At 38.4% G+C, this 18587-nt stretch overlaps 2 protein-coding genes and 1 long non-coding RNA gene across 4 annotated transcripts; 2 read left to right on the top strand and 1 right to left on the bottom strand.

Annotated features, from left to right (window-relative positions):
* The first annotated feature begins 5951 nt into the window (after positions 1 to 5951).
* Positions 5952 to 17408, top strand: LOC119069413. Its single transcript, XM_037173462.1, has 6 exons — positions 5952 to 6322; positions 6378 to 6673; positions 16553 to 16658; positions 16722 to 16874; positions 17024 to 17166; positions 17235 to 17408. The coding sequence occupies exons 1-5, from the start codon at positions 6307 to 6309 to the stop codon at positions 17125 to 17127; spliced, it is 675 nt and encodes a 224-aa protein (XP_037029357.1). The 5' UTR covers positions 5952 to 6306; the 3' UTR covers positions 17128 to 17166; positions 17235 to 17408.
* Positions 9816 to 13844, bottom strand: LOC119069414. 2 transcript variants are annotated; one of them, XM_037173463.1, is made up of 6 exons: positions 13652 to 13844; positions 13552 to 13596; positions 13236 to 13485; positions 12945 to 13178; positions 12791 to 12879; positions 9816 to 9920 (listed from the first exon to the last, which is right to left on the bottom strand). In XM_037173463.1, exons 1-5 carry the CDS (start codon positions 13677 to 13679, stop codon positions 12810 to 12812), a joined length of 627 nt encoding a protein of 208 aa, XP_037029358.1. In that variant the 5' UTR covers positions 13680 to 13844; the 3' UTR covers positions 9816 to 9920; positions 12791 to 12809. The 2 variants fall into 2 exon arrangements, with proteins under 2 accessions (XP_037029358.1, XP_037029359.1); XM_037173464.1 differs by lacking the exon at positions 13552 to 13596 and having other exon boundaries at positions 13652 to 13842.
* LOC119069415 lies at positions 15312 to 16442 on the top strand. The gene is made up of 3 exons (XR_005086325.1): positions 15312 to 15562; positions 15640 to 15956; positions 16269 to 16442. It is a non-coding gene; the product is annotated as an uncharacterized LOC119069415 (long non-coding RNA).
* Positions 17409 to 18587: the final 1179 nt, after the last annotated feature.

Below are 18587 nucleotides of genomic sequence, written 5' to 3'. Positions count from 1 at the left end.
GACGTATTATGTCGAGAACTTATTATGCCGAGGACGTATTATGCCGAGGACGTATTATGTCTAGGACGTATTATGTCGAGGACGTATTATGTCGAGGACGTATTATGTCGAGGACGTATTATGTCGAGGACGTATTATGTCGAGGACGTATTATGTCGAGGACGTATTATGCCGACAAAACAACAAAACACTAACTTCTCACCGCATTGAGTGGAGAAAATACGATTTTTCGCGCCCCATGGATGAAAAGTATTTTACATGCTACCAATTCTCTAGTACAACAACGAGTCACTTACTAATCATTTTCGTTGATAACGAGATAAGAAAAGTGAAGTTGATTACGAGGCTTTTACTTTGAAAAGTTTAAGTCCGCTTACAAAATCATCAATAAATAGTATCACGGCCTTGAGCCGGTATACAAGATTTACCTGTCATAACAGTCTATAAGTAAAATCATCAATTGTTACCGCGTATCCAAAAAGTGGCGATCTGCGTGACCACACCAAAGTTTACAGCCTTATGAAGCACGGGATTTTGGAGGGTTTTGAAATTAAGTTTCTCTATGTTGCACACATTGTACGTGTAAAAGACAAAAATTAAAGCCCTCTGGAAACTGATGACTATCCACTTGTCAAATAGCAATACATGAAAAAATTTCAGTGACAGTTCGCGGTAGAAAATGTCCGTTTTCTCCCCTGTCAAATAAGATAGAAGAAAATTGACATTTTATTCCCCTTATAACCCTCGTTATTGACAAACCCTTCCTTTTTTATAAATACACGAAAATAGCTCAATTCCCATCCATTATATTTCCTTCTCTCTCTCTCTCTTACAGTCTATCGCTAAAATAATTACAAGATTATAGAGTGTCAAGTGAGAGCGAATTTTGTATAACTGGTCCCGGGGTCACATGTCGAAATGACAGATTTTTTCAATTTTTGTTTTGATTCATGAATGGTTCACCCCGAGACCAGTTAAAATCAACTAGTTTTCGCTCTGATTTAACATACACACCATAAGGCAAGTGCAGAGAGCAAAAGAGAATAAACAATCCAATCAAACAATGTCATTTACCTTGTAGGATAGATTTTCAGCCAATCAGATGACAGTATTTGTCTTACGTAAGAGAAATTTCCCGTTATTTGCCGTTTGGGCTTTATAAAGTTTGCGACCCGCATTTGCATTACCTTCAGTGTGTATGTAGACTGTTATGATCAGAGGAAGAAGTCCGAAGACCAGTTAACTATAACCTGTCTTGCTGGATTTTTCATTGAATTTTTTTTCACTATTTTTCTCTATCGTCAGAACAGTAGAGGTGTGCGGGCCTGCCTATTTTGGAATCCCGCCAGGCCCGGGCCCGGCCCGAAGGTATACTTTCAAAGCCCGAATATTTTCGGCCCGAAAGGACTAGAAACCCGCCAGAACCCGAAGCCCGAAAAAAATTGAAAATTGCTTAAAAAATAAAAAAAAATCATTTTACAAGCAAAAAACAAAATTTCAAAGTCTAATAGATGTGCTGCACCTGCAAAATGACTGCAAGGGTTACGCTAAGTGTCTGAGTTTTTGTTTATAGACCTTGTCTGAAAGAATATGTCAACTAACAATAAATTGTCGCCGACCATTTTATCTGTAAACAAGGAAACAAATGCATTCAATTATTTAGGATGTCTTGTGGCTGGCTGAGGCTTTTTTATGTATATGTTGTCTCCTTACCTTTGACCTTCACGATTTTGAACACTACACTTGACAAATCATGTCCGGAGCGTTAGCGGAGGACTTGACGCAGTCTATCTTCCAAAAAAGGAACGAAGAATTTTTTTTGAGACGCGGCAACTATATATAGGCGAGAATTTAAGTTTCTTTCCTTTGGTCTGTATCACCACAAATCCTATTCTATCTTATTCGCGCTACAAATACGAGCAAAACGAGCTATCACTCGACAATGTAACTTTAAAATTGCCGGAGATACATCGTTTTGAAGTTGGTCATTTTGATAGAAAATGCACCAAATTAACGTTTTCCAAACAATCAAAATCTTTCAACTTACTCTGTATGTTTCTGTCTATCTGTCTATCTATCGACGGTCGATCTCGGAAACTAGTCAGCCAATCTCCATGAAATTTTGCAGGAACCTCAGGGTGGGCATAAAAATGAAAATGTGATACGCCATTACCCCAGGAAAAACCAGAATTTTGTTTAATTGGCCTCGAAGTGGTTTCTGAGTGTGGTTTTCGAGGGTCGGGACCGTGTTTTCGGATGTAGCTTAGCTGTATTGAAACCTACAGAGGCGTGCGACCCATCAAATGAAAGGTATTCGTAACACGATTCGAACAAAAAAATAGTTTTAAAAATCGGGGCAGATTCGTTTGAGCTAGAGTGATTAGAGTGACCAAATTTTGAGCTACTCGAGCGTAGGATGAAAGGACTAATATTTTTTTGGGTTATGAGAGATAGAGAATTACTTTCTTCGGCAAAGTCTCAGAGTTTTACGAGTAGAACAGAGTAGCATATGTGAAAAATGTCGAAAGTTGGAAATGGGTGAGTCAATTATGTTTTTAGAGGTATTTCTTGAATGGTGACAGATAGAGAGTTACGTTCTTCGGCAAAGTCTCAGAGTTTTACGAGTAGAACAGAGGGGCATATGTGAAAAATGTCGAAAGTTGGAAATGGGTGGGTCAATTGGGGTTTTGGAGATATTTCTTGAATGGTGGCAGATAGAGAATTACTTCCGTCAAATTTTCGATTTTCGTCAAATTTTCTGAATTTCGTCAGATTTTGGAATTTCGTCAAATTTTCGATTTTCGTCAAATTTTCAAATTTCGTCAAATTTCGTCAAATTTTCGAATTTCGTCAAATTTCGTCAAATTTTCGAATTTCGTCAAATTTTCGAATTTCGTCAAATTTCGGCAAATTTCGTCAAATTTCGGCAAATTTAGTCAAATTTTCGAATTTCGTCAAATTTAGTCAAATTTTCGAATTTCGTCAAATTTTCGAATTTTGTCAAATTTTCAAATTTTCAAATTTCGTCAAATTTTCGAATTTCGTCAAATTTCGTCAAATTTCGTCAAATTTACGAATTTCGTTAAATTTCGTCAAATTTTCGAATTTCGACAAATTTCGTCAAATTTTCGAATTTCGTCAAATTTTAGAATTTCGTCAAATTTCGTCAAATTTCGTCAAATTTCGTCAAATTTCGTCAAATTTCGTCAAATTTCGTCAAATTTCGTCAAATTTTCGAATTTCGTCAAATTTTCGAATTTCGTCAAATTTCGTCAAATTTTGGCAAATTTCGTCAAATTTTCGAATTTCGTAAAATTTTTGAATTAAAACTGTAAACTGTTATAAAAAGCAGTGTTGACTACACTTCTAAAACGACTGATATCCCAACAAAAATCTCTTCGAGAAAAGTGTGACGCAGTCTTTGAAATACAATTTCTAAAATGAATGATATGGCTAGAGTTGACGCTTGGGATAAATTAAATTGTACGGAATTAGAAATGTTGTTACGTAAACAACAAACCACGCAAACAATTTAATAAGATTTTAATAATTTAATAAATATTTTTTCTGTGGAGATTTTAACTGCTTTTAGTTAAGGTCTTAAGCTATGTATTCTTAAAACAACTTTTTTTGTAAAATGCGCATCTCTGCTTTACAATAAGCCCATATTCGGTGCAAACAATTGAGTTTCTGTTCATTTTGTGAAGTCAAAGAAATGAGGTTTTCCACCTACTACGAAGTAGGAGGAAAGCAACATTTTCAAGGCCAATGATCACTCGGTTCAGGACAATTTCGAGCTGAACATGTAATTTTGATTTAGTTTATTTCATTCCCATCGCTCCAGTCTGTTTGAAGACCAAAAACAAGTTGAAAACACTGAAAAATATGGGTCTACTGGAGCGACATTTTACTTCGACTAATTTTGTGGCTTGCAACACAATTTTTCTGGGGTGTATTATACGTGGAACGAAAGAGGGTAAGTCCAGCTACAACACCCTTCAGTCAGTTCAGCGGAAAAGTTCTGTTGCAAGCCAGCAGCACTGTCCAAACATTCACCATTTTTTGAGTCATAAGTCCAGAACGGGTGGCTATCCTTACCGATGATTATACTCGTTTTGAAGGTCTGTCAGAGGCCTATATTCCTACAACATTTCACATTTTAGAAAGATTTCTATCTCGAGCTATCACCGAAAAACTGCTTTCACGACCCATTGACATGCTATTACTTTCACGAGTTCACTCCGAAAATGGGAAACTAACAGAAAAAGTAAAAGATCCCTATTTCTCAGAATTGAAAGACGATTCAAACGAGCTATAGCTTGCCCGGATCGCTGAGCCGTTGTTTTGAAATTGGTTCAAGTTTTGGCGATATCACTCTTAATTGAACCTCATTTTTTACTTCAAAAGAATGTCCACTGTGAGAGAAGTGTCCGTGCATGTCGGAATCACTGTTCTGCATATGATGTGAAATCGTTCTCTCGACGTCTAAGTCAACAGCGCTGATCCGAGTATTAAACTCACAATCGTTGCAACTCACGGTGAAAATCGTATTAATCTTCCCACTGCTTCCTCTCTTATCTTTTAGATTCGTTATAATCTGATTCGCATTGCTCTTGATGATCCTCGGAGCTAGTTTAATATGGCGGAATTTCATCTTTTTTATTGCTTTTGACGAGAAGTTCATCGTCGGAGGGTGGTACGGATGGGCGTAATATCGTCTTTCTTGATTAAAGTCTCTCTTGGGTTTAATTTTCGCGGACCGTGAGACTCTTTGAATTTGTTTGTCATCGTTGAGCTCGAGTAGTCTGATTGGATCTAAATCAGTACATCCAATTGATGATGTTGTTGTGCGCTGTGCATTCGTTCATCAATGAATTTGTTAGGATAATTACTTCTACGTCAAGTAATTCGGACGTTTCGTATAATTTCTGACCAGTGTTGAGCAGACGTAACCTGCAGAGCTGATTCCACGAATTCTTGAATTCAAGTAGTTGGAGAGTTGCTCGGTATCTGGCCTTTGGTGAAGGATTTACACCTGACAGGATGAAGATGAAGGTACGTGTTGAATTTGTGTTTTCTTATGGCTGAGCTGTTGCGGATGAGAGAAGTGAATTTTGTTAGAACTATGACCGGTTGCTTTCTTGTCAAGCCCTTTTGATCACACGGTTTTCATTCCCACTAATTGTACTTGTTGTGACTAATAAGTCAAAGAAATTCAGGTATGACGTTTTACCAGTTCACAAACGATCATATGCCCGCTGTCTTGCTAAAAGGAGCAGCAACAAGCAACTGATGATGGTCAGACCACGCTGACCTAGGGCCATTACTGCAACCTGAGGCCGAAACAGCTTATCTCTTTGATAAATGCATTACGTCTCTTCAAATTTTGCTAATTTTGGTCTTGGTATTCTGGTTTCACCTTGTTAGTGATTGTGTTTCTTGTGTTTTGTTGTGTTTTTTACGGATTCAGTTTTCTTTGTCTCTCATTTAAGCGTTCTTGTTGCTTCCGAGTAGCAAGTAAAAGACTTATATATCGAATGTTACAACTCGTACTCTCGTAGTCAACTAACTTGCAGTTACTTTCACTTATAATCGATGCATATATCGTGACGATGAACAGTAAAACCACCGTCACTAACGACGACCTGCCCGATTGTTGGATTAAAAAACCATCGAAAAGTCATCCTGACCGCTCTCACTATTACAACACTGTTACAAAGCAGTCACAATGGACAGTACCACTATCCCCTGGTGATAAACAGCGGAAACATTCGTCGAGAGATAAGGGATTAGCTGAATCACCCAAGGGAAATGATAAAAATGACGCGAAAAACCTCAAGATCAGCGAGAGTTCGAAACTGTTGGAAAAATGTAATTCGTATCAACTGATCATATGGTCGCATAAGTTTAGATCAACGGTTCAACCGTTTGTATTGAAGATGTGTCTGTCATTGAATAAAACTCTACTTGTTCTAACACTAAACGTAACCAGACGTGTTTTAACTTTTGTCCCAATTCTCGTCATTACAACAGAAACAGAGTTTTATTGAGTGCCACACGATGAATTGTTGAAACATTTTTTTCGTGTAGTTAAGAAGAGCCAGGCAAAAACGCCAGCCCAAGATCGTCTCCAGAATTTAGCCAAAGAACTCAAAAATGCATCGCAAGCGAAGCTCCATGGAGGGAAAGTGGCCGAACAACTCAAACATGCAACACCAGACCAGTATCGCCTTCTGAATTTCGGCAGAAAAAATGGAACTGACTCAGAGCGGTTAAATGTGATAAAAAGGACCAGCAGTGCAACCGATGCCAATAAATCGAAGTAAGAAAAGACGTTCAAAATGTCACCACACGAACGAATAATTTTAATCGCTCAGCGGAAGTGCGTACACCACACAAACCATCCACGAATGACACCAATGTATCCCATTCATCGGACGAAATACCCAGCCTTTTTCCGCCTAGAACTCCTGCCCAGAACAGATTGGATCTACTGCGTAACACTTTGAATTCAGAAAATGCGAACACACCAAGCGAATCAGCACAACATGCCTTAACCATAATCCAATCGGAGTTTGGCCTATCATCGGTCGCATCGCCCAATACTTGCAATCATAATACCACCATCGACGAGGACGAACCTATGGTCTGGGAACCATGTGATGTATTCGAGGAAGTCGAGAATTTAGTCTACAGTGAGTCGAAGCACGCGTACACAGTACCAGATACGAATGTGTTTTTGGTTGAATTGCCCTGCATTAGAGAATCCATTCAGAGAGGTGAGTGTAATCACATCACTCGAAATGTGAATCCTTGAACAGAGAGATAATTTTCTAATCAAACATATGGCAAGTACAACGTTCTGGTGCCATTTGTTGTGCTGCAGGAACTGGATCGCCTGAAGGGACGGACGGGTGATTCACGGATCTCGCAGTTAGCATCTGCTGCTATCAGATTCATTTTCAACGAACTGAAATCGAAGACGCAAAGATTGCAGGGTAAGTGTTAGAAATCACCGGTGCGCCGGTCTGGATGCTATGTCGGTGATCGATTTTGTTTTTCAATTTGCCCTCGAATTTGCCATTACGACGAATCAATTGAACTATTTGTTGAACTATCGGTGCAAGTCATCGCGACGAAACATTTTGGTTTTGCGTTTATGCCAATGAACTCGAGCGACACCTTAACGTGCGCTGCATTTATGCTTAATTTTTCATTCAACATTTTGATCGGAGTGCAATTCCATGCCAAACCAACAAAACACTGGTGAATGGATCAGTTCAAGTTCTGGGCTTTGCAGATGACTTGGATCTTGCCAGTCGTACACATGCAGCAGCGGTAGACACTTTCACAAATCTGAAAATCCAAGCGGAGAGAATGGGTTTGATGATCAACGAATCGAAAACCAAGTACATGAAGGCCGAACCCAATACGGTTACCAATCAACAAGGGGACGTGATAAGCATTGGAGAGTACAACCTCGAGGTAGTCGAAGAATTCATCTACCTTGGAGCGCTGATTCGTTCGGATGGCGATAATACACCTGAAATCCAAAGACGAATCATGGCGGCAAGCAGATGCTATTACGGTCTAATCAAACATTTACGCTAAAAGTTGATATCGAAGAAAACGAAGTGCCAAGTTTACAAAACGCTCATTCGTCCAGTTCTGATCTATGGATGCGAATCTTGGACGGTGAAGAGAAGTGATGAACAGTTGCTCCTAACGTTCGAGCGTAAGGTCCTTCGTACTATTTTCGGAGCGATGCGTGAAGGCGAAAGGTGGCGGCGACGATACAACTTTGAATTGAAACGTGATTTTGGCGAGCCGGATATTGTGGCAGTGGTGAAAGTCCAACGGTTGATGTGGGCAGGACATGTAGCACGCATGGACAGGAACAGAGCCCCCTCAATGTTATTCCGAAATGATCCAGAAGGGCGAAGAGGAGTAGGACGCCCTAAAATGCGATGGATAGATGGCGTCGAATCAGATCTTCGGGCGCTGGGAATAAGAGGTTGGCAAAGTGCAGCGAATGACCGGGCACGCTGGAACCGGATTCTCGACCAGGCAAAGGCCCACAAGTGGCTGTAGCGCCGGTAAAGTAAAAGTAAGTAAGCAATTCCATGCCCAATTTGTACTAAGTGAGTGAGTGCAATACAAAGAGTTTGTTGCTTCGTCGTTGAAAAACAAAACGAAAATCCTTAGACAGTTCGACTGAAACTACGAAATCGATTTAGTTGTTACGCCACACTTTTATAGCACCGACACCAGAGAATAGTTCACCTCAAATCACCGGTAAATTGATGAAATTCCGTTTCGTTTAGGTCAAATAGCCACCGAAGATTGTTCACATCTCATCGATGTGATAAATGCCGACGATAAAATCCTCAACTGTTGCCTACAACTGTTGCGTCAATCGCGCGAAACGATTTTGATTAACAACGATATCAATTTATGCAATAAAGCCATTGCCAGTGGAGTTGCAACAATGACATCCAAGGAATACAAAGCGATAAACAATTGAAGCCAATGCTGTGAGACAGAGGATACATTTACATGTTTACATTAACGATAAAACACTTGTTGAGACTGAATATCATTATTGAGAAGATTTCTATTTATATTTAAACGGAAAATCTAGTCAGTTAAGAGGTCACAATTCAACTGGATTAAGATAACAAATAAATTTCTATTTTTTTATGGGAATATTTCGATTGTTATACATAAAGCCGAAGAAAAGATAAGAAATAAGTAAAATCAAATGAATTCTTCAATTTGGTGTTCAGACTATTTTGACAGTGACCGTCCTGGGACCATCATCACAACAATATATTTTGTTATTTCTTCAGGGCTTTTTAGTATAGTTCTTCCACAAGTGGCTGTTGGATGTTTCTCTTTCATTTTGTTTCGATTTCATCATTTCATCACTCCCCAATTTACTTTACTGAGCCATTATTTACTTTACCACAAGAATGAGCCATTATTTAATGCACGGTACAAGTCGGGTTCGGTCTGACCGGAACACGAGCCTGATTTCGATCCAAAGCTGAACTAAGATTTCAGGTTCAACCCGAACTTGACACGAACATGAAATCTACAATTTCGGGTTCAACTCGACCTGTATCGACCCGAAGCGAAACTGAACATGAGCTTCAAGTCATTTTCGTGTCAGATTGGAAAGTAAAGGTAAAAGTTTAGATTCGGTTCAGATTCGGGTTGAACCAACTCACGTTCAGGTCCGGTTCGGGTTGAACCTAAAATAGAAAATTTCGGGCTCAGGTCAGGTCGATTTTGGGTCAACTCGAATTGAAACAGGTCAATCCGAACCCGATTCTTATGGCACACCTTCATGTTAATAAAAATAATTTGAAGAATGTCTCGGCCAAAATTATGTCCCTAAATTCTATGTGACTTTTAAAGCCATTGAAAACATTGCTATCACTAAAGCAATCAGACAGTTCAGCGTGAGTACAACATATTTTGGACTCAACACACATAGACCTACCCATCCCTAATTTTCTGTGAACTTAGACCAATGGATAAATTCTCTGGTGGGTCATGTTATGGTTCACTAAAAATAGAAGATTTATAAAAGTCACAAAGACACAAAGTCTAAAAAAAAGGTAATTAAAATCGGTCGGTAATTACAGAACTTATCTTGGTGTGAACCCTCCGTTATATGCGAAAAGAATTTTTTTTTAAATAGTTCTCGGAGGACAAGTCGGATACTGACTATTTTCAATAGGGATCATCCTTGAGTTAAGCCACACAGTTCGTTGAAGTCGCAGGGTGTCAAGATTTACTAAAAAATTGGATATCGCTACATTTATACACTTTATAGATTGCCAAGATTTATAAACCAACATAAAGTTGCTACAAAAACAACCGCAATATACAAAAAGCTGTTTTTAAATAATAATCCCAACAAAAATCTCTTCGAGAAGATTCGCAGATTTTTTTGGTAAAATTTTAGTTGTTACCAGTCTAAATTTTTGTTGTAAAAATTATTTGGCAGATGATGAGAAAACCTAAGCCAGCTTGTTGGGTGTTGGGTGAAAATTTGACGAAATTCGAAAATTTGACGAAATTCGAAAATTTGACGAAATTTGACGAAATTTGAAAATTTGACGAAATTTGAAAATTTGACGAAATTCGAAAATTTGACGAAATTTGAAAATTTGACGAAATTCGAAAATTTGACGAAATTTGACTAAATTCGAAAATTTGACGAAATTTGACGAAATTCGAAAATTTGTCGAATTTCGAAAATTTGACGAAATTCGAAAATTTGACGAAAATTGACGAAATTCGAAAATTTGACAAAATTTTACGAAATTCGAAAATTTGACGAATTTCGTAAAAATTTGACAAAATTTGACGAAATTCGAAAATTTTACGAAATTTGAAAATTTGACGAAAATTGAAAATTTGACGAAAGTAATTCTCTATCTGCCACCATTCAAGAAATATCTCCAAAACCCCAATTGACCCACCCATTTCCAACTTTCGACATTTTTCACATATGTCCCTCTGTTCTACTCGTAAAACTCTGAGACTTTGACGAAGAAAGTAATTCTCTATCTCTCATAACCCAAAAAAATATTAGTCCTTTCATCCTACGCTCGAGTAGCTCAAAATTTGGTCACTCTAATCACTCTAGCTCAAACGAATCTGTCCCGATTTTTTTAATTATTTTTTTGTTCGAATCGTGTTACGAATACCTTTCATTTGATGGGTCGCACGCCTCTGTAGGTTTCAATACAGCTAAGCTACAGCCGAAAACGCGTTCCCGACCCTCGAAAACCACACTCAGAAACCACTTCGAGGCCAATAAAACAAAATTCTGGTTTTTCCTGGGGTAATGGCGTATCACATTTTCATTTTTATGCCCACCCTGAGGTTCCTGCAAAATTTCATGGAGATTGGCTGACTAGTTTCCGAGATCGACCGTCGATAGATAGACAGATAGAAAGATTTTGATTGTTTCTTCTTCTTCTTCTTTTTCAGCCTGTTTCTATCCACTGCTGGATGTAGGCCTCTCCAACTTCTTTCCATTTCGTACGATCCATTGCCATTTGCTGCCAGTTTGTACCTGCAATATTCTTAATTCCGTTTGTCCATCTCTCTGGTGGTCTACCTATAGCTCGTCTTTTATATGGTCGCCAGTTCATGATCTTTTTGGTCCAACGTTCGTCTGTCCTTCTTGCAATATGTCCCGCCCAGCTCCATTTCAGAGATGCTATTCTTTCCATGACATCAACGACCCTGGTTTGTTGTCGAATCCATTGATTCGTCATTCTTTCTCTGAGTGTTATTCCGAGCATACTCCGTTCCATGGCTCTTTGTGTCACTCTCAATTTATCTTCGGATGCTTTTGTTAAAGTTAACGTTTCCGCTCCATAAGTGAGCACTGGAAGGCAGTGCCTTTTATAAGGATTTTTCACTGGGGTGCACAACTTTCCGAAGGGCCCAATTTTTTTCTCGAAAGGGCCCTCACAAAAAAGCCGACGTTTATCATAAAATTTACATTTTTTGTTTTCTGTTTCCGGCACCTCTTCAGCGCCCTGGGCTTCGTATTACAGCTACCATTTCCAGCACCCCATTTCTTATTCCCAGCGCCCTTGGCTTAGCACATAGGCTAAGCCGGCACTGTCGTTAACAGCTGTGAAGGTAGGTCAGACCTCCCACTGAATTTTTCGGACAATTTTCATTAAAATTTCAGACATTTTCTACGAAGATTTCGGACTAATAGTGCGCTTGGGTATGGGTAATTGGTGGGCATAATTTGATAATCGATAGCAAATTCAATCGGACGCGATGATTTTTATTTGAGTCGTTGTTTCTAACGTGATTTGAAGGGTCGCATCATTGGTCGATGTATGCGCCGAGGTGCGCTTTGTGAATTCGAATAATGAAACTTTTGGATTACAGCGAATGAAAATTTTGAATCGCAGCGCAAAGTTTTAAGAAACGATGTGGCAATTAAGTTCACTGGACGGATTTATAAAAAGTGGGGTGCACTGGGGTGCATTTATCAAAAGTGTGGTGCACTGATAGGGGACTGGGGTGCACTTTTCCTCCGACTTTGTATGTTAAAAAAGGCTCTGCTGGAAGGACACAAGTGTCGAAAACTTTGCGTTTCAGACTATTATTCATTTTGCTTTTGAAAATTAGTCTGAGTTTTCCGAACGCTGCCCATGCAAGACCAATCCTACGTCTTATTTCTGCAGTTTGGTTGTCCAGACCTAACTTCAGTTTATGTCCTAGATATACATAGCTGTCGACTCGTTCAATGACAGTGTTACCAATTTTGATTTCTCTATCGTCCCCGATGTTGGTCATGACTTTTGTTTTCGATAAGTTCATCTTGAGGCCAACTTTGCTCGCCTCTTCACTTAACTGTTGTAGCATAAGCTGAGCCTGACCAATATTCGCTGCTATCGGTACAATGTCATCAGCGAAGCGGAGATTGCTCAGGTACTCTCCATTTATCTTTATTCTTTATTATTGATTGTTTGGAAAACGTTAATTTGGTGCATTTTCTATCAAAATGACCAACTTCAAAACGATGTATCTCCGGCAATTTTAAAGTTACATAGTCGAGTGATAGCTCGTTTTGCTCGTATTTGAAGCGCGAATAAGATAGAATAGGATTTGTGGTGATACAGGCCACAGGAAAGAAACTTAATTTCTCGCCTATATATAGTTGCCGCGTCTCAAAAAAAAATTCTTCGTTCTTTTTTTGGAAGTTAGACTGCGTCAAGTCCTCCGCTAACGCTCCGGACATGATTATTTGCAGCAACTGCTATTCAAAAGACGGTCGGAGACGTGGCAATGGATGAGTGTGAACTAGTTTTGTATTCCGCTGCAATTGTTTCACTGAAAATAAAAATATCAAGTTATCGGATGAAGGTTGGCAACGGTACGGACATTCTATAACATACCAGGCTGAGGTGATACTCTTTATCAATTCATTCAACCCTTTAACGAAGTAAGCTCTATCACTATCGGACAGTTCGCCGCTTTTTAGCGTCATACTCAGATCTGAGACCATCGATGAAAGACGGCTAATTAGTTTCTTCAATGAAACAGGGATGCGTCGCCGGTTCGCTGTTGTCTCAATCGGAACGTATTGAGGTTTGTCCGTAATGACCTGCATCTCATTCGATTCACAATCACTGAAAATAATTTCAACATAATCAAGTCTGTCGAATCGTTTTCCTGATGGGTCTTACCTCATCAGTTTCATCATTTTCATCTTGATGGTATTAAGAGTAAATTCAATGGATACCAGTTCATTTGGGTCCATTGCTCTAATATTGTTCGGATGGCTATCGATGGTAATGGACGAAACAACCTCAAATATTTTAAGTAACGTTTTTCTTTCTTTTTTAACCGATCCGCCTGACGAAATTGATGATGTTTGTGAATGAATTGTTCTGTCGAGCGTGTCCTCGCCAAATAAAACGGGATCGCCTTCATTACCTATGAATGAGAGAGACGGTATTTGTTTCACAATAACAAAAACAAGCCAAGACATTCACAACATACAAGGATATTTATTTAGCCATTCTAATATAATGTCAATCTTTTTATCTGCAAGGGCATAACGACAACATTTAATTAAATTAACAAAAATGACATTATTTACCAGAATAGCCCGGTTGTGAATAAGCCATCGCCGGAACTTTTAAATATTCAAATAAAAAACGTCTTGAATTACGAAAATAGTGTGACAGTAAACTTTTATTACAATTTGTCTATTATTTTCCAATTTTTACGTTTTATGTTTTTATGTTTACGTTTTTTACGTCGTCTTTTCTTTTCCTCAGTTTTTGTTCTTCTTTCTTTTTCGTTCGCAAGTTAACCGACGGTCATATGAATTGTGATGACCCATGTGGCCTGACTTTCGTCACATTTTGAAATTATATTTTGAGCATATAATTCAAAGGCGAAGCTTTACTGCTAGAGAGGGCGACAAATCGATGGAATTGGAATTTCTTATTTTATCCCAGAGGTGTACACAACGTTTTCCATACGTGCGAGGTGTGATTGACAGTTTTTCTTTTTCTTCATGATACAATTGGCTATGTAAGTGTAAGTAAACTTTGGGAAGAGGTCGCGCATAGACAATTGACAATTGACACAGTTGACAATAATAGATCATTGTCAATGTCGTTTGAGATGTCAAATGAGCTGTCTTTTTCGCAAAGCTAACCAAAATTTTACCGAAATTTATATGGAGCTGTCATTGTTTGAGGTTAGCTTTGTGAAATAGACAACTCATTTGACACTATTTGAGAGTAGAAACCGTTATTTGAGACTGATCTATATGGTGGATTTCCTACAAAACTTCGACTCCTGTGATGATTCTCGTCGTCGTGATGATGTGGTGAATTTGTGTATAGACCATTATGACGGGGACATTTGATTTAAACGAAGACGTTGCTTGCACTTGCACTGTCAAACACCTGCACAAAAGAATTTCTCCTTCATTTGACACTTCCCGCAAGTTCGAACAAAAGAAAATTTCTCCGTCATAACAGTCTAAAGTAAAATCATCAATTTTTACAGCGTATTAAAAAACTGACGATCTGCGTGAACACCCCAAAGTTTTACAGCCTTGGGCAGCACGAGGCTTGGGTGAGATTTGAATTTAAGTTTCTCTATGTTGTACACATTGTCAACAACGTGTAAAAAATTAAAACACACTCCAAACTTGTTAGTGGACAATACGTGAACAAATTACATAATAGTTCAAAACAAAAACCAATGTGACAGATCGGGGGAGAAAATGTCCATTTTACTCCTTGTCAAAACAAGATCCGAACTGTCATCTGACGAAGCATCAATTGTTTCATGTATTATGCTTCCTCATCTCTCATCTCACTGGAAAACGACGTGACTTGCGTAGACGTCATTTTTCAGGTAGATTCATGTGCCATGATTGAAAATAGTGTGACCCAGAACATTCTGTAATTTGCTTATTGTTCAAACATTTGTGTTCAATGAAAATTTCCCGCTTCGTCTAAATCTACATATGAGATTAGCTCAGAGAAATGATAAGCGCGGCCCCTCAATGAGGGGCCGTGCTTATCATTTCTCTGAATTAGCTCGATTAGCTGATCACATCTGGCAACAACAATGTATGCAGTCAACCACATATGATTGTGTTACCAAATATTTAACTAGAGAAGAAAACTCTTTCTTCTGCCTTCAAATTTATAACTCGTACTCGCGTAGTCAACTAACATTACTAACATTACAGTACGAGAGTTACTTTCATTGATAATCGATGCATATATCGTGACAATGGACAATAAAACCACCGTCACTAACGACGACCTGCCCGATTGTTGGATTAAAAAACCATCGAAAAGTCATCCTGACCGCTCTTATTATTACAACACTGTCACGAAGCAGTCACAATGGACAGTACCACTTTCCCCTGGTGATAAACAGCGCAAACATCAGTCGAGAGATAAGGGACTAGCTGAATCACCCAAGGGAAATGATAAAAATGACGGGAAAAACCTCAAGATCAGCAACAGTTCGAAACAGAGTGATAATCGCTTCAGCAATGTTTTACCTTTTATGGAGTGTCACACGATGAATTGTTGAAACCATTTTTTCTTGTAGTTAAGAAGAGCCAGGCAAAAACGCCAGCACAAGATCGTCTCCAGAACTTGGCCAAAGAACTCAAAAATACGTCGCCAGCTAAGCTCCGTGGGGGAATGTGGCCGAACAATTCAAAGATGCATCGCCAACTAAACTCCGCGGAGGGAATGTGGCCGAGCAACTGAAACATGTGACATCAGATCAGTATCGTCTTCTGAATTTCGGCAGAAAAAATCGAACTGACTCGGAGCGGTTAAATGTGATAAAAAGGACCAGCAGTGGAGGCGATGCCAATAAATCGAAGTTGAAAGACGTTCAAAATGTCACCACACGAACGAGTAAATAGGCATGTTCACTGAAAAATATCATCAATCGATGATAAAATTTCCAAATAATCGATACTATATCAATCGAATGTTTTATCGATAATCGATAAATATCGACTGATAATCAACAAATATTCACTGAAAATCGAATTATCAGTCTATATTTGCCGATTATCAGTCGATATTTATCGATTTTCAGTCGATATTTATCGATTATCGATAAAGCATTCGATTGATATTGATTTTCTGAAAATATCGATAATCGATTCCAGGGAAATAATCGATATTTTATCAATCGAATGAATTATCGAACATGCCTACGAGTAAATTTTATCGCTCAACGGAAGTGCGTACACCACACAAACCATCCACACCAAATGACACCAACTTATCCCATTCATCGGACGACATACCTACCCTTTTTCCGCCGAGAACTCCTGGCCAGAACAGATTGGATCGACTGCGCCACAGTTTGAATTCAGAAAATGCGAACACACCCAGCGAATCAGCACAACATGCCTTAACCATAATCCAAGCGGAGTTTGGCCTACAGTGCCTCCATCGACGAGGACGAACCTATGGACTGGGAACCATGTGATGTATTCGAGGAAGTCGAGAATTTAGTCTACAGTGAGTCGAAGCACGCATACATTGTACCGGATACGAATGTGTTCCTGGACGAACTGTCCTGCATTAGAGACACCATTCAGAGAGGTGAGTGTAATCACATCAGTCGAAATCCGAGTCCAGCCGAGTGATAACTTTCTAATCAAACAGATGGCAAGTACAACGTCCTGGTGCCATTTGTTGTGCTACAGGAACTGGATCGGCTGAAGGGACGGACGGGTGATTCACGGATCTCGCAGTTAGCATCTGCTGCTATCAGATTCTATTTCAACGAACTGAAATCGAAGACGCAAAGATTGCAGGGTAAGTGTTAGAAATCACCGGTGCGCCGGTCTGGATGCTTTGTCGATGATCGATTTTGTTTATCAATTTTCCCTCGAATTTGCCATTACGACCGACGGCTCAATTGAACTACTTGTTGACAACTATGTTGGATTTTCCATTGCCTGTAGTGAATATCGGATTACAACGGAAATCGCAGCATAATTGTCAATACCATCAAAGCAAAATTGCTCGAGTGTTTTCGGCCAACGCACAGTGCTTTGTTTCGGCTTAAAGCTCCGAATATCAATCGGAAAAGGTATTCTTGTAAGCTGTAAGTTCATGACCCGACTTTGTTGAAATTTCTAAAAAAAAATTGGTAACTCGAGGTATTTCTCAAAGAATGGATGCGTTACACAGATTCATCATCATCATATTCAATCTTCTCAGATCAGATGCAGCAACATTCTGCAACACTCCAATGACAAATAGCTAGCCAATTTCGAGAGCAATATTTTTGATATAACAACACCTCGACATTGTATACTGTACATAGATAAGACACTAGATATGTACCTCAAATAAATCTTATCAACAATTTGCTATGTATTTGCATGGCATTGTTTTTTTTTGAACTAATTCAGAAAAAATCGAAAGCTTAAGTTGAAATCCATTTTCTTAATATTAGGCTGAAGTCGGAAAATTACCAAATCGATGCACAATTATCTATCCAAATTTTCTTTGCATTTGTGGTGGCATGGTATTGTTCATTTTTTTATGCATATTCAAATATTGAGCTTTGTAACAATTGTTTCGGTGGTATTTTTGTTTCGAAAAATGAACAATGCCATGCAGAGATGCAAAAAAATGTTGCAAATCAATCGAAAAAAAAGCACATCGAGAAATGGCGCGGAAATGAAGAGAGTTAAAAGAGAAAGAATGGAAGAAGGATCGCTGATCGCATTTTTTATCATTTAAGTGAGATAACAGTACCAAAAATCTGCATACTAATTGAAATTGCAATTAAAGAGAAAGAGAATAGAGAAATTATATGTATAGATATTTGGCATACAGATAAGAGACGAAAATCAGTTTGCCCTCCAACGTTGATTGACAAACACGTTTATTCACGTTTAAAAGCAAAAAACCCTTAACCATTTCAGAGAAATTATTAACAATTAGTATTAGTATGTAGTACGTATATTTTCCTTAGAAAATTGTGTTTATGTTTCACATATGATTTTAGGTGTGAAAACCGTGAAAACATTTTGATATTGAGCGATGGATATAGGGAAATCCAATTGATAACTTTGCATCATTCCTGACTGAGTTACTTTATCGATTTTTAAGTTAATATTTCACGATCTTCAATAATTAATTTGCAAATATCCTTCGAAAAGTTAATATCTTTCATAACGAACTAACGTCGTGCAGTGTATGGATTTCACGTTGTACTTAAAAATTGTGTCAAGTAACAATGTCTCTACCACCATTCCGTACATTTCATTTTTTATAATTCGCTAAGACCAATTTTACCACAAAACAGTTCATATACGACATCCAAAAGTGACATAATTACTGGGTACCGTTGGTGGTTCAAGAGTGTATTGTGTATTCATGCACAGTAGGCTCGAAGAATCATAACTTGTACTTTTTTGCTAAATTTTGATTTATTTGATTAAGATATAAAAAAAAAATTAAATTTTATTGGAATATTTCGATTTGTTAAACATAAAACTGAAGAAAAGATATGAA

This window comes from Bradysia coprophila (genome assembly GCF_014529535.1).
Source record: "Bradysia coprophila strain Holo2 chromosome X unlocalized genomic scaffold, BU_Bcop_v1 contig_34, whole genome shotgun sequence".
In the NCBI taxonomy this organism is placed as follows: Eukaryota; Metazoa; Arthropoda; class Insecta; order Diptera; family Sciaridae; genus Bradysia; species Bradysia coprophila.
Note: the sequence above shows the minus strand (reverse complement) of the source record. Positions and strands in the feature narration are given on the sequence as shown.